This window comes from Salmo trutta, chromosome 25 (genome assembly GCF_901001165.1).
Source record: "Salmo trutta chromosome 25, fSalTru1.1, whole genome shotgun sequence".
In the NCBI taxonomy this organism is placed as follows: Eukaryota; Metazoa; Chordata; class Actinopteri; order Salmoniformes; family Salmonidae; genus Salmo; species Salmo trutta.
The window spans coordinates 42,365,776-42,379,708 of NC_042981.1; the positions used below are offsets into that span (position 1 = coordinate 42,365,776).

Here is a 13,933-nt window from a genome sequence, read left to right on the forward strand (position 1 = left end):
ATATTTCAATGCTCTAGCTGCAGACCTCATCTCTCAGGCCCCTCATCTCTCAGCCCCCTCTGTATACTGCCACCTACTGGAGACCTCATCTCTCAGCCTCCTCTGTATACTGCCACCTACTGGAGACCTCATCTCTCAGCCTCCTCTGTATACTGCCACCTACTGGAGACCACATCTCTCAGGCCCCTCCCCCTTATCTCTCAGGCGCTCAGTGACGAACTGCCCAGGGAAAACAAATCCCCTCTTTCAATTAGCTCCTGGATGCTTCTCTTTCTATTGGCTTGTGACTACTTTCTCGTTCTATGGGTCACAGTAGCAGCCATATATTTTTAAACTTAATTTCGATTTGCCTATCTGAACCATAATATCCTACTGTTCCTGCTTTATATGCTTAAGTCTTTTAGTTCATGGAGGGCTGTTAGTGTCACTATCTACCTTTTTTATTGCCTTGTTTATTTAATTATATTTGGGAGACAACGACTTTAACCATATTTTGTATTATTGAAATATAAATTATGTTGGATGATGACAAGGGGAGAGGGGCATTGGAGATGAGGGCGAGGGGCCTGATAGATGTGAGGGGCCTGAAAGATGAGGGGGAGGGGCCGGAGCAATGAGGTCTCCAGTAGGTGTCAGTATAGAGAGAGGCCTGAGAAATGAGAGGCCTGAGAGATGAGGTGGACCCCTCTCGATCATTTGGAAAAATCAAGATTTCGCAGGTGTTTGCAGCTTTGGAATTTCAGAAGGGGAGGCGACATTTGGGCCCATACCTTGCCCATACCTTGCCCATACCTTGCAAAGAGAGGGGGTGGAGCTACCGCCCTGCTTCCACTTAAATGTTCTAACAAGTCTGCAGTCTGCCCCCAGAACTTAATCGAGCATCTGATGCAATTACGCAAGATTTTAGTTCTGACTTTCCGAGATGATGTGCATTGTATTCTGTTATATATTATCTTCTACCTCTGCTAGCTTCTGAATGAATGGAAGGTGTGTGCGTGTGTGTGTGTGCGTGTGTGCATGTGCGTGCGTGTGCGTGCGTGTGCGTGCGTGCATGCCAGTTCCGTCTTCACACAGACACTGTTAATGTTGGCTTTTCAACCATGGCAGTGCTAACGTGTTGACAGTGTGAGTTGTGAATATTACAGTTTGACTAAATAATCATTACAAACTCCGATGACAGTGTTTGTTGCACAGTTAACAAACCTTGTTTATTCACAGTAGAATCATAGTAGTCATACATTACATACTGACAACTATTATACAGTTCCAAATGACATAGAAATAATATGTTTTCCCCTTATATTATCTCTACACTACAAACAGTATAAACATCTTGATAAAATCTTCACAGTTATCAATAGGATTTGGCATCTGTAATGTATGCCTGACTTAAAATTCTATACAATTCGTGATTTTATTCTTTATTGAGGTATTGTCAAAAATGGTAAACAACTAACACTGCTTCTAAAGCTTGGCTAAATATGCCCTTAGATCTAAGATTATCCCTAAATCATATACATTTAGTTTGACACAGAAGTAGTAGGGTCTACTGTATGTTCAAATATTGTGTCCGACAGAAACTATGACTTAATGAAAATCAGGAAAGAAAGAGAAAAACAGAAATAGTATTAGACAAAGGGCAAAGAGTTGGCAAAGGCATGGGTAGTAGGCTACTACAACGACCTACAAGGCTGACATCAAAACCTTGCTTTGTGACAGTTCTATACTTTTTTTTGCAGTTAAAGGCAACATTAATCGTTTTTGAAGGTTAGCATCTCCAAGTAAAATACAACAGTGTCATACAGCTTCCTTTACAAAAGTTAAAGTTCATCATCCTTCATACACCCTCAATTATATTTTAGTGACAAACGAACAAAAAAGACTCCCACCACTGAACCCAAACCATCCACAAATACCCTTTTCATACTGTTGTGTTTACCAGGGGCAGAATGGCCAGCTGGCTTTTCGGGTACATTTTTAGACCAGTATCCCTTTCTAGCTTGGGTTTTTTGCACAAATTGATCATTATTTAGCTAATAATGGGAGCCTCAAGGAAAAAATTGTCCGGTTTGGGGGCCTCGGGGAAAACAATGGCCAGTGTTTTAGAAATGCCAGTGACAATTTCTGGTCCCAGTCTGCCCCTGGTGCCGACCTGAACCTTACTGTGTTGGCTTAGATATTTTCTTTTCACAATGTCCTTTCCAGCATTGTTCCAGCAACTATGGTGGAAACATACCAAGCAATTGCAGTACAGCTCGGTTCGGCTTGGCTTGGCTTTGTAGTGTTAAGGGTAAATCCAATTTATCATCTTCACTCACAGTAACTCTCCCCCAGTCTCCACTAACAGCTGATGTCATACACCTCTGTGTCCTGCTTGTTCTTCAGCTGTGAGCAGGAGGTACAGGAGGGACATCTGGGCCGAATCTTGAAGCTGAGCAGTAGCGCCACCCCCCCCAGCACCTGTACACATCCCCCCACCCAGCCGAAGTAGAGTGACCCGGCCGGGTGCAGAGTGAGCTGGGGCAGCCTATGATGAGGTCTGTGGGGGGGTTTCTGCTCCATCCCCAGTATTCCCAGGTTGTGTGTGTACACCCCCAGAGCGGTTAGACTCAGCAGGCCTGACAGCGCCACTAGCAGGCCACCCGCCGCCACCACGCTTCTCAGGGGCAGGTCGGTCCAGCACCTCACCCCCACACTGGCCAGCACAATGCCCGCACCACACAGGAACAAGGAGCTGAGCACAAGGCCTTGCGCCAGCCTCACCTGTGGGTCGCTCTGGTAGGCGCCTTCTACTGGCCAGCACTGCTTCAGCTCTGAGTGGGCCACTTGTAGGCAGCTCTCCCATAGGCCATCGGTGCGCAGGAGGAGGCGGGGCTCAGCCCCGGCCACACCCACTAGCTGGGTCTGCCCCTCCCTCCACTGGGGCGTGATGGCTGCCATGAAGACCAACACCAGGCCCAGAGGGGCGAACACAATGCCCATCACCATGGAGGCCGGGGTTTGCATGCTGCTGCTGGGTCGTTTCGGAGGAATTTCTGGGTAATGGAGTTCTGGATGGGCTTCTGGGTAATGTTCGAAAAAGGATGGATGGTGGATCTGGGATGGTAGCCAGGTGAGTCACAGACAGTAGACGTCGGTCACACCTTGAGGTAGGACACCGTCAAGCTACAAGGAGGAAAGAGGAGACATAAGACATTACCTCACCCAGTACAAAACCTGCACTGACGCAAGTATGACTGACTGTCTTCTGACCACAACCTCCAATTGACCTGATTTGGAACGTGCTGAATTTCATCCCCATCTCTGAGAGATCTAATGGTCTTATAACTGTCTACGTGACAGATCTAAATGGTTTCCTTTACCTTGCTGTGGTCTTCTAAGCATCCTTCACGCCTCACTGGGCTGAGAGAGAGAGAGAGAGAGAGAGAGAGAGAGAGAGAGAGAGAGAGAGAGAGAGAGAGAGAGTGAGAACGAGCTCATATGACTTCAGTGGTCTGCTGGAGTCTAGGAGAATCTAGATGCCCCTCTGTTGCTAAGATACACTAACCTGGCCAGTCTCACAGCCGCTTTATTACACTTAGAAACGTCGGATTGAAAGATACATTAGTCAATGAGTGTGTGTGAGTGCATGTATATTCATACAGTTGAAGTCGGAAGTTTACATAAACAAGTTTTAATGACTCCAACCTAAGTGTTTCACCAACTCCACAAATTTCTTGTTTACAAACTATACTTTTGGAAAGTCAGTTAGGACATCTACTTTGTGCATGCCACAAGACATTTTTCCAACAATTGTTTACAGACAGATTATTTCACTTGTAATTCACTGTATCTCAATTCCAGTGGGTCAGATGTTTACATACCCTAAGTTGACTGTGCCTTTAAACAGCTTGGAAAATTCAAGAAAATTATGTCATGGCTTTAGAAGCTTCTGTTTGGCTAATTGACATCATTTGAGTCAATTGGAGGTGTACCTGTGGATGTATTTCAAGGCCTACCTTCAAACTCAGTCCCTCTTTGCTTGACATCATGGGAAAATCCAAAGAAATCAGCCAAGATCTCAGAAAAAAAATTGTAGTACGCAAGTATAAACACCATGGGACCACGCAGCCGTCATACCGCTCAGCAAGGAGATGCGTTCTGTCTCCTAGAGATGAATGTACTTTGGTGCGAAAAGCGCAAATCAATCCCAGAACAACAGCAAAGGACCTTGTGAAGAAGCTGGAGGAAACAGGTACAAAAGTATCTATATCCACAGTAAAACGAGTCCTATATCGACATAACCTGAAAGGCCGCTCAGCAAGGAAATAGCCACTGCTCCAAAACCGCCATAAAAATGGACAATGACCCCAAGCATACTTCCAAAGTTGTGGCAAAATGGCTTAAGGACAACAAAGTCAAGGTATTGGAGTGGCCATCACAAAGCCCTGACCTCAATCCTATAGAACATTTGTGGGCAGAACTGAAAAAGCGTGTGCGAGCAAGGAGGCCTACAAACCTGACTCAGTTACACCAGCTCTGTCAGGAGGAATGGGCCAAAATTCACCCAACTTATTGTGGGAAGCTTGTGGATGGCTACCTGAAACGTTTGACCCAAGTTAAACAATATAAAGGCAATGCTACCAAATACTAATTGAGTGTATGTTAACTTCTGACCAACTGGGAATTTGATGAAAGAAATAAAATCTGAAATAAACAATTCTCTCTACTATTATTCTGACATTTCACATTCTTAAAATAAATTGGTGACCCTAACTGACCTAAAACAGGGATTTTTTTTACTAGGATTAAATGTCAGGAATTGTGAAAAACTGAGTTTAAATGTATTTGGCTAAGGTGTCCCTTTTTGGTAGGGATAGTGAGGAACAGTGAGTAGTGACCTTGGTTATATTGAGGCTAGGATGTAATTGGGTTGTTCTACTGTCTGAATGCTGAATGAGTTGATCAGTGACGAGAATACCCAGGAGGCACACCTAGGCACACACACGGAAAATCCAGGAACAAACATCCCCCGGGTACAAACAACATCAGTCACCGTCATGATATGATGCGTAGGGCTGCATGACAAACATGTCCTTATAAAGAGATGTTCTAATCGAAGACATCAAGGCCATGTTCAGTAGTACACCATATTGAAGTGTTTTGAAATGGAAAATAAAAATGACCATTTCTTATTAGTCAAGTCCATGTTGTCCCTCCCTATTTTCAGATTTTTTCTTCTCAACTTGATGCCTGTTAACACAACCCAGCTGTTTGATCCCACTTTTGTTTATCCACCCCAAGATAATTACCCTCTTAGTTAATAGCAATCTAAAAGTATTCCCTTCATGATTTGCCACATAATAGCAATTACCACGCATGCATTAGACATTTGATACATTGTGTAAAGTGCTAGAAGGCATCAATTAAACGCTAATTGCGTTGTGTGTGACAATATCATATTAGCATCTAAGTGGCTGCCATGACAGAAATATAATTACTAGAAGGGACATTCCCATTCAAGCCAATTATGCCATAATGCTTGGACTGGTAATTATTTTTCTATGGCCGCCATATAGCAGATACAGATGCTGCTAGGCTGCAGCGTAGAGCGTTAGAAACAGTTGCTCTGTCTGTATCTCTTTGATTCTTCACTGTTTCTGGTGATTTATTTATTGAAGAAGAAGTCCTACTGAACCCCTTCCCACTGGTAGTGTGTGTGTTTATGAATTTGTGATTGCGTACGTGCATGTGTATTCACGCATGTGTGTGTTTGTAGCATTTTCACTCCCGCTGCTTTGAAATAACCTTGTTGTGTATTTCTATTTCCCCTAACGCTGCTGTGTGTGTCTGCATGTGGATCAGACTAATTACAGACAACATGGGGAGATTGCAATGGGAGTTTGTCTGCAGCCTCCCAGGCAGATTGTTGATCTGTGGGTTTGGATGCAGGGTGGATGAGAGTACACTGATGCTCCGGGGAGATTATATAATAATTGTTAATTAAAAAATTGTTACCCAATTGCATACTCCTCTCTTCTCAGGTTATCACTAGTTAACACAGCCAAAAGTCAAAATTGGCTGTATCGTAAAAAAATCATGAAAACAAAAATTCACTTTTTGGTGTTAATTTAAGGTTAGGGTTGGGCATTAGGTTAGCATTGTGGTTAAGGTTAGGGTTCATTTTAGGTTCAAAATTACATTTTAAGATGAGAAATTGTAGAAATAGGCACGGTTTAAGACTTTGTGGCTGTGATAACTAGTGACAACCACACACAGTTCCTCCATGCTGTTTATTCTCTCAGCATGCTGTCAATTCATGCACAACAGATTCTTACAAAACAAGAATGATGTTGCTTTCCACTTTGCTTGCGAGCATAAATCCAGATGTTTTCTCTATTATAGGCTACTATTAGTTTCTGTATATTTCTCTCTGCAAAATGTGACATGAGCCAAACATAATGCTAATCACTATTATGGCTGGCTAGCTAAATGCCATTTAGCTAAATGCATTATCTAGGACAAAGCAAACCTTACATCTAATACAGGTTGCTACCAGTGGTGGTGTAGATCAGCATTGTTTGTGCAATGGCATGTTCTGAATCAAATAGCTATTTTAAAATCTTTGTTTAAATGTCACACCTATTCAAATGTGATTAGGGTCCCCTGGGAACCATTGACCAACACTTTGGTTCCTACCCTGTCATTACTGCTACCTGGCTTTTTCATTTGTTGCCATGCCAAATAACAAATAACAAATAACATGCCAATATGGCCAATAAGCATGCCAATGATCATTCTATTTTTAGGATTCTGTCACGTCTACCCCCACTCCCCCTCTCTGGCTTCGACGTTGCTGGTTTACTAATCACTGGCTCTGACAACGTTAATTACGCACACCTAGCACCATCGTTACGTGCACCTACGCCTCATCATGAGACACACCTGGACTTCACCATTTCACTGATTACCTCCCCTATATCTGTCACTCCCTTAGTTCCATTCCCCAGGTAGTATTGGTTATGTGTTCCATGTCCAGATGCTACTCTTGGTTTGTATTGTTCCATGTATTATTAAACTCACTACCTGCTTCTCGACTCCGAGCGTCTCTGTCACAGAATACTGCCTCAACAAATGGAAGCAGCAGGGAATCAGAACATCTCCTAGATGGTCGACGGACAGGGATATCTACTTCGTCAGCACCACAACCAGCTGGCACAACTGGGACGGCTATGGAGGAGGTCCTTTGCATTCTTCAACGTCTCGAACATACCCGAGAGGTGTTACCTTCAACTAGCTAGGATACTCTACCACCAGTCAACCCAGCAAGCCAGGACACCAGTCCATTCAGCAGTCCGCCCAGGTTAGCAATGCCCGTTTGTACCTCCCGGACAAATGACGGAACCCCATCTAAATGCTGTGGCTTCCTACTCCAGTTCTCCCTCTATTTTACGCACCAGATGGACCTCTCGGTGGTGGGAGCTCCCAAGGTTGCCACGGTTATTTCTCTGCTGGCTGGGCGGGCATTGGCGTGGGCTACGGCCATCTGGGAAAGAGGAGGGGTTCATGGCTCTGTTCAGAGGTATCTTCGATCATCCACCGGAGGGCAGAGAGGGGGTGAGCACTTATTCCAACTACGGCAGGATGACCAGACCCTTGCCGCCTCTCTGAACATCACCTCATAACCCCTCTCCGTTTCCGGTTTCAGCCCTTGATAATTGGCCACTAGGATCCAGCACCATCACACACCACCACACCACTCACCCTCACCGAGGAGTCCATTAACTTCTTTGGGATAGGGGGCAGTATTTTCACGGCCGGATAAAAAACATACCCGATTTAATCTGGTTACTACTCCTGCCCAGAAACTAGAATATGCATATAATTAGTAGATTTGGATAGAAAACACTCTAAAGTTTCTAAAACTGTTTGAATGGTGTCTGTGAGTCTATAAGAGGATAACAGAACTCATACGGCAGGCCAAAACCTGAGAAGATTCCATGCAGGAAGTGCCCTGTCTGACAATTTGTTGTCCTTCTGTTGCATTTCTATCGACATTACAGCATCTGTGCTGTAACGTGACACTTTCTAAGGCTTCCATTGGCTCTCTAAAGCCGCCAGAAAGTGGAATGGGGTGTCTGCTGTCTCTGGGCAAAGTATAGGAGCAGAGTTTGTAAGTGGTCAGCCTGGGGACAGTGAGACTGGAGATGCGCAGTCACGAGAACTCGCCATTTTTTTCTTTCTCTCTTTGAATGAATACAACGTTGCCCGGTTGGAATATTATCGCTATTTTACGAGAAAAATAGCATACAAATTGATTTTAAACAGCGTTTGACATGCTTCTAAGTACGGTAATGGAATATTTAGCATTTTTTTGTCATTAAATGTGCTCGCGCGTTACCCTTCGGATAGTGACCTGAACGCACAAACAAAACAGAGGTATTTGGATATAACTATGGATTATTTGGAACCAAAACAACATTTGTTGTTGAAGTAGAAGTCCTGGGAGTGCATTCTGACGAAGAACAGCAAAGGTAATCCAATTTTTCTAACAGTAATTCTGAGTTTAGTTGACCCCGAAGTTGGCGGATGTCAAAATAGCTAGCCGTGATGGCCGAGCTATGTACTCAGAATATTGCAAAATGTGCTTTCACCGAAAAGCTATTTTAAAATCGGACATAGCGATTGCATAAAGGAGTACTGTATCTATAATTCTTAAAATAATTGTTATGTATTTTGTCAACGTTTGTCATGAGTGATTTAGTAAATTCACCGGAAGTTTTCGGTGGGTATGCTAGTTCTGAACATCACATGCTAATGTAAAAAACAGTTTTTTGATATAAATATGAACTTGATTGAACAAAACATGCATGTATTGTTTAACATAATGTCCTAGGAGTGTCATCTGATGAAGATCATCAAAGGTTAGTGCTGCATTTAGCTGTGGTTTGGGTTTATGTGACATATATGCTTGCTTGGAAAATGGCTGTGTGATTATTTGTGTCAATGTACTCTCCTAACATAATCTAATGTTTTGTTTTTGCTGTAAAGCCTTTTTGAAATCGGACAATGTGGTTAGATTAACGAGAGTTTAATCTTTATAATGGTGTAAAATAGTTGATTGTTTGAGAAAATGTAATTGTAGTATTTTAGTTGGTTTTGTATTTCGTGCCGTGCGATGCCATTGGCTGTTGGCTAGGGGTTCCGCTGGCGGAACGGGGTTCCGCTAGCGGAACGTCTGTCCTCAACAGGTTATTAATCATGAAAACATTCCCTTCATCATTAGTGCACCAGCTCACAAGATCATCCTTGGCCTCCCATGGCTCTGACGCCATAATTCCACCATCTCAAAGTCGAGGATGAGAATCACAGCCTGGGCAACTGAATGCCAGAGGACATGCTTTCCCATCCCCTCTCCATTCGTAGCCCCTACGTGGATGTCGACATTCACCAGGCTCTGGAGAGGGAACACGCACCCACTACCTGACCTCCTGACCGCATCTACGTTCCCACAGGGACAAGGGATCGGCTGCTGACCTGGGTGCACACAGCTGTTGTTGCTGGTCATGCAGGGATCACCCGTACTATTCAAGCTCTCTCTGAAAAGTATTGGTGGCCCACCTTGGCCCAGGACGTTATTCGCTACATCAACTCCTGTTCTATGTGTGACAAACTAAATCCCCCCCCGGCACGCTCCAGCAGGGAAACTCCTTCCCGTGCCTCAGCGTCCCTGGTCTCATATATCCATTGATTTTGTCACTGATCTCCCCTCTGACGGTTTAACCACCATTTTGGTGGTTGTTGCTAGATTCTCCAAATCCTGTAGTTGTATCCCTCTCTCTGGTCTCCCTACTGCTCTCCAGGTCACCGAGGCACTGTTCCAGCAGGTCTTCCGGGCATTAAGGCCTTTCGGAGGACATCGTCTCTGACCGTGGCCCCCAATTCACATCACGTGTATGGAGAACCTTCATGGAGATGATTGGGGTCACCGTCAGCCTCTCTTCCAGGGATAGGCCTCAGTCTAACGGGCAGGTGGAGAGGATGAACCAGGAGCTGGGAAGGTTCCTGAGGAGCCAGTGCCAGGACCAGCATTGGGAGTGGGCCCGATTCCTTCCCTGGGCGGAGTATGCCCAGAATTCGTCACGTCACTCCTCCAACGGGCTGACTCCCTTCCAGTCTGTTCTGGGTTATCAGCCGGCCTTGGCTCCATGGACCCCGAGCCCGACCAAAGCTCCTGCGGTGGATGAGTGGTTAAGATACGCAGAAGTGTGGAGCGATGCCCACCGCAGGGAGGCTCCCGTGTTCCATCCTGGTGACCACGTCTGGTCCTCTACCAGGAACCTCCCACTCCGCCTGCCCTGCAAGAAGCTGAGCCCCCTGTTTGTGGGGCAGTTCAAGGTTCTCCGGAGGGTCAACAAGGTGATGTATAGATTACAGCTCAATAGTGACTACTGTATCTAACCTTCGTTTCATGTCTCTGAGGCTGTCCCCACGACACCCCTCCGCACCCCGTGGACATCGAGGGAGGTCCCGCCTATGCCATCAAATCCCTACAGGACTCCCGACGTTGTGGGGGTCGGCTCCAGTACCTGGTGGACTGGGAGGGGCACAGTCCAGAGGAGCGGTGTTGGGTTCCGGTGGAGGACATTCTGGATGCCAACATCATCCGTGATTTCCACCTTCGCGGCCCGCTCCTTGCCCTCGAGGGCGCCCCCCTGGCCGTGTGTGGGGGGGGGGGGGGGGGGTTACTGTCACGTCTACTTCTGCTCCCCCTTTGACAGTTTACTAATCATTGGCTCTAACAACCTTCATTACGCACACCTGGCACCATCGTTACACGCACCTGCGCCTCATGAGACACACCTGGACTCCACCATTTCACTGATTATCTGTCACTCCCTTAGTTCCATTCCCCAGGCAGTATTGGTTGTGTTTCCAGACGCTACTCTTGTTTTGTATCGTTCCATGTTTCTTGTTTTATTAAACGCACCTGCTTCTCGTTTCCCAGCATCTCTGTTACAGATTCCAACTGTTGACCGAAGTGTGTTGCTCTACACTGAGTGTACAAAACATTACTAATATTGAGTTGCACTCCCTTTTGCCCTCAGAGCAGACTCAATTCGTCAGTATGGACTATGAGGTGTCGAAAGCATTCCACAGGGATGCTGGCCCATGTTGACTCCAATGCTTCCCACAGTTGTGTCATGTTGGCTGGATGTCCTTGGGTGGTGGACCATTCTTGATACACATGGGAAACTGTTGAGTGTGGAAAACCAGAGCAGAATTGCAGTTCTGGACAGGCACATACTACCATACCCCGTTCAAAGGCACTTAAATATTTTGTGATGTTCATAACTCTTATGAGTGCTCCAAACTTGTTTAAATTAGGAGCACCAGTGATACCAATGAAAAATATTAATTTAGAGCCCTGCCTGTGACTGGCTTCGATTCCATCAGATTGAGCGTTAACCCGCATTGGCATTCATCCGCATAGTGGATGTTTTGGTGGGGTTGGAGGTGTAACTGTGGTATGAGCAGACAAATAGGTGAGCGGTTGCTCTTGTGTCAAAACACTCCCCTATTATTCCTACCACGTTAGAAGTTTGAAATGGCGATAGAAAGTGTAGGCTAATGCATTTTTCATGTTTAGTTGACGGGGGATTTATAGCCTATCAGTCTTATCTGTCTTAAACAATAGAGCATCACGCATTTAAGTGTTTGAACTTGTAGCGCAGCTGCATGAAATTCTAACGAGGTTGCATGAGATTTGTCGGATTATAAAGTCGGTGGTTTTGTTGCATCCAATAGCATTGTCCGCGATAAACTAGCGTAAGGAGCCGCTTGTGGATTTGACAGCTCTAAATCTAGTTCCAACTCAGACATGGCCAAAACAACCCCTACGCGGATGTCGGCTAGCGCGGATCTGATAGAATCTAGCCCTGAGTGAACATGGGCACTTGGGCAGTGACATTTTCACTAACAGCATCTGGCTTTATCGTTGTCGTTTATTTTTGATCCTGGCATTATCACTGAATAATGGATGATATACCACAAATTCAGCACATACAGTATGACCGCTGTTGACCAATTAAAGTAGCTGTCCTGAAAAGTAGCAGTTGTCCTTAAAGTAGCGGTTTTTATATCAATATCAAATAATTTCTGGGTAACAATGGAGTAATAGATTTCCAATAAAAAATATATTTTTTCCTAAAATGTCTCTATCAAGAATTTTGCTAGGACTGTTTGGGAGTGGTGGGGAGGGGAAAATGTGAAACTAGCTGTTATTGGCAGAGAGATTTGGAAATCTCTTTGTTATTGGTCTATTTAGCGCATGATAATCTCACAATGAAAAGACGAAACTCTTGCCCATGCAAACCTGCTGATTAGAAGGTCTTGTGCAGATTGTATTTTCAATGAGCAACTATCAGGAAATATCACTGTTAAAAAAAATCTGACTTTTACACTGTTCGTATCATCAGCTGTTGTGCAATAGGATACAAAACAGAGGAAAACTGAATTTTGACTGCACTGGGTCTTTAAAATGAATTACAATATTAATTAAGTAGATTTTCCAGAACAGCTTCAATGCGCCTTGGCATAGATTCTACAAGTGTCGGGAAATCTATGGGAGGGATTTAATTTGGTGTTTTGTTGATGGTGGTGGAAAACACTGTCTCAGTCTTCAATTGGATTGAGATCTGGTGAGTGAGACACACACACACACCCTTTAAATCCCCTATGCTCCTTTGAGACCACACTTTAAAAGTCACTGAGATCTCGTCTTCTAGCCATGCTATCCAAAATAATGGGCAACTAGGCATGTTTATACATGACCCTAAGCATGATGGTTTGTTTGAATTTCGAAATTAACTCAGGAACCACACCTGTGTGGAAGCAGCTGCTTTCAATATACTTTGTATCCCTCGTTTACTCAAGTGTTTCTTTCATTTTGGCGAGCACTCAGATAAGCTTCCCTGAGACAGTTTCTGACAATTTGTTCAGAAATTCTTCGATTGTGCAAACCCACAGTTTCATCAGCTGTCCACGTGGCGGGTCTCAGCCATGTGAAGATGCTGGATGTGGAGGTTCTGGACTGGTGTGTTTACACGTGGAGAAATGCTAACTTACAGGGATGTAAACAAATTGGTGCTCAATATTTGATAGAAATAAGCTTTTAGTGCATATTTTTGTTCAGCTCATGAAACATGGCACCGACACTTTACGTTGCATTTATATTTTTGTTCGGTATAGCTAAGTTTGCCACCATTCTAGCTAACTGCTTCTAAACAAAGAACATGATGTCATGTTGCAAGCAGATTTCAAGCATTTTTTGAAACAGTGTTTTTTCTGCAAGTAAAGGACGAGTCAGCAACTTTATTTGGGTATGAGTTAACAGAATGAGCTTTTAAAAATGAGATTTCTTGGGACAGTTACTTTAACCTACTTTACACTTTCACTCTGCCAGGTATTGTAAACTGTGACATATTCACCAGAAATGTTATTACAGTGGCTTGCGAAAGTATTTTTCCTATTTTTTTGCCTTACAACCTGGAATTAAAATAGATTTTTGGGGGGTTTGTATCATTTCATTTACCCATTCTTCAAGGCAAACTGCTTCAGCTCCTTCAAGTTGGATGGGTTCCGTTGGTGTACAGCAATCTTTAAGTCATATCACAGATTCTCAATTGGATTGAGGTCTGGGCTTTGACTAGACCATTCCAAGACATTTACATGTTTCCCCTTAAACCACTCAAGTGTTGCTTTAGCAGTATTCTTAGGGTCATTGTCCTGCAGGAAGGTGAACCTCTGTCCCAGTGTCAATCTCTGGAAGACCAAATACAGGTTTCCCTCAAGAATTTCCCCGTATTTAGCGCCATCCATCATTCCTTCAATTCTGACCAGTTTCCCAGTCCCTGTTGATGAAAAACATCCCCACAGCATGATGCTGCCACCA

General features: G+C 44.4%; 1 protein-coding gene across 1 annotated transcript; it reads right to left on the minus strand.

Moving 5' to 3' along the window:
• Positions 1–1,658: 1,658 nt before the first annotated feature.
• Positions 1,659–3,045, minus strand: cldn23l (claudin 23-like). The gene has a single exon (XM_029714196.1). The coding sequence runs from the start codon at positions 3,004–3,006 to the stop codon at positions 2,341–2,343; it is 666 nt and encodes a 221-aa protein (XP_029570056.1). The 5' UTR covers positions 3,007–3,045; the 3' UTR covers positions 1,659–2,340.
• Between the last annotated feature and the right edge of the window lie 10,888 nt (positions 3,046–13,933).

Bases quoted from the DNA above. Each gene is read 5' to 3' on its own strand.
- cldn23l (XM_029714196.1), bottom strand. From the start codon at position 3,006: ATGCAAACCCCGGCCTCCATGGTGATGGGCATTGTGTTCGCCCCTCTG.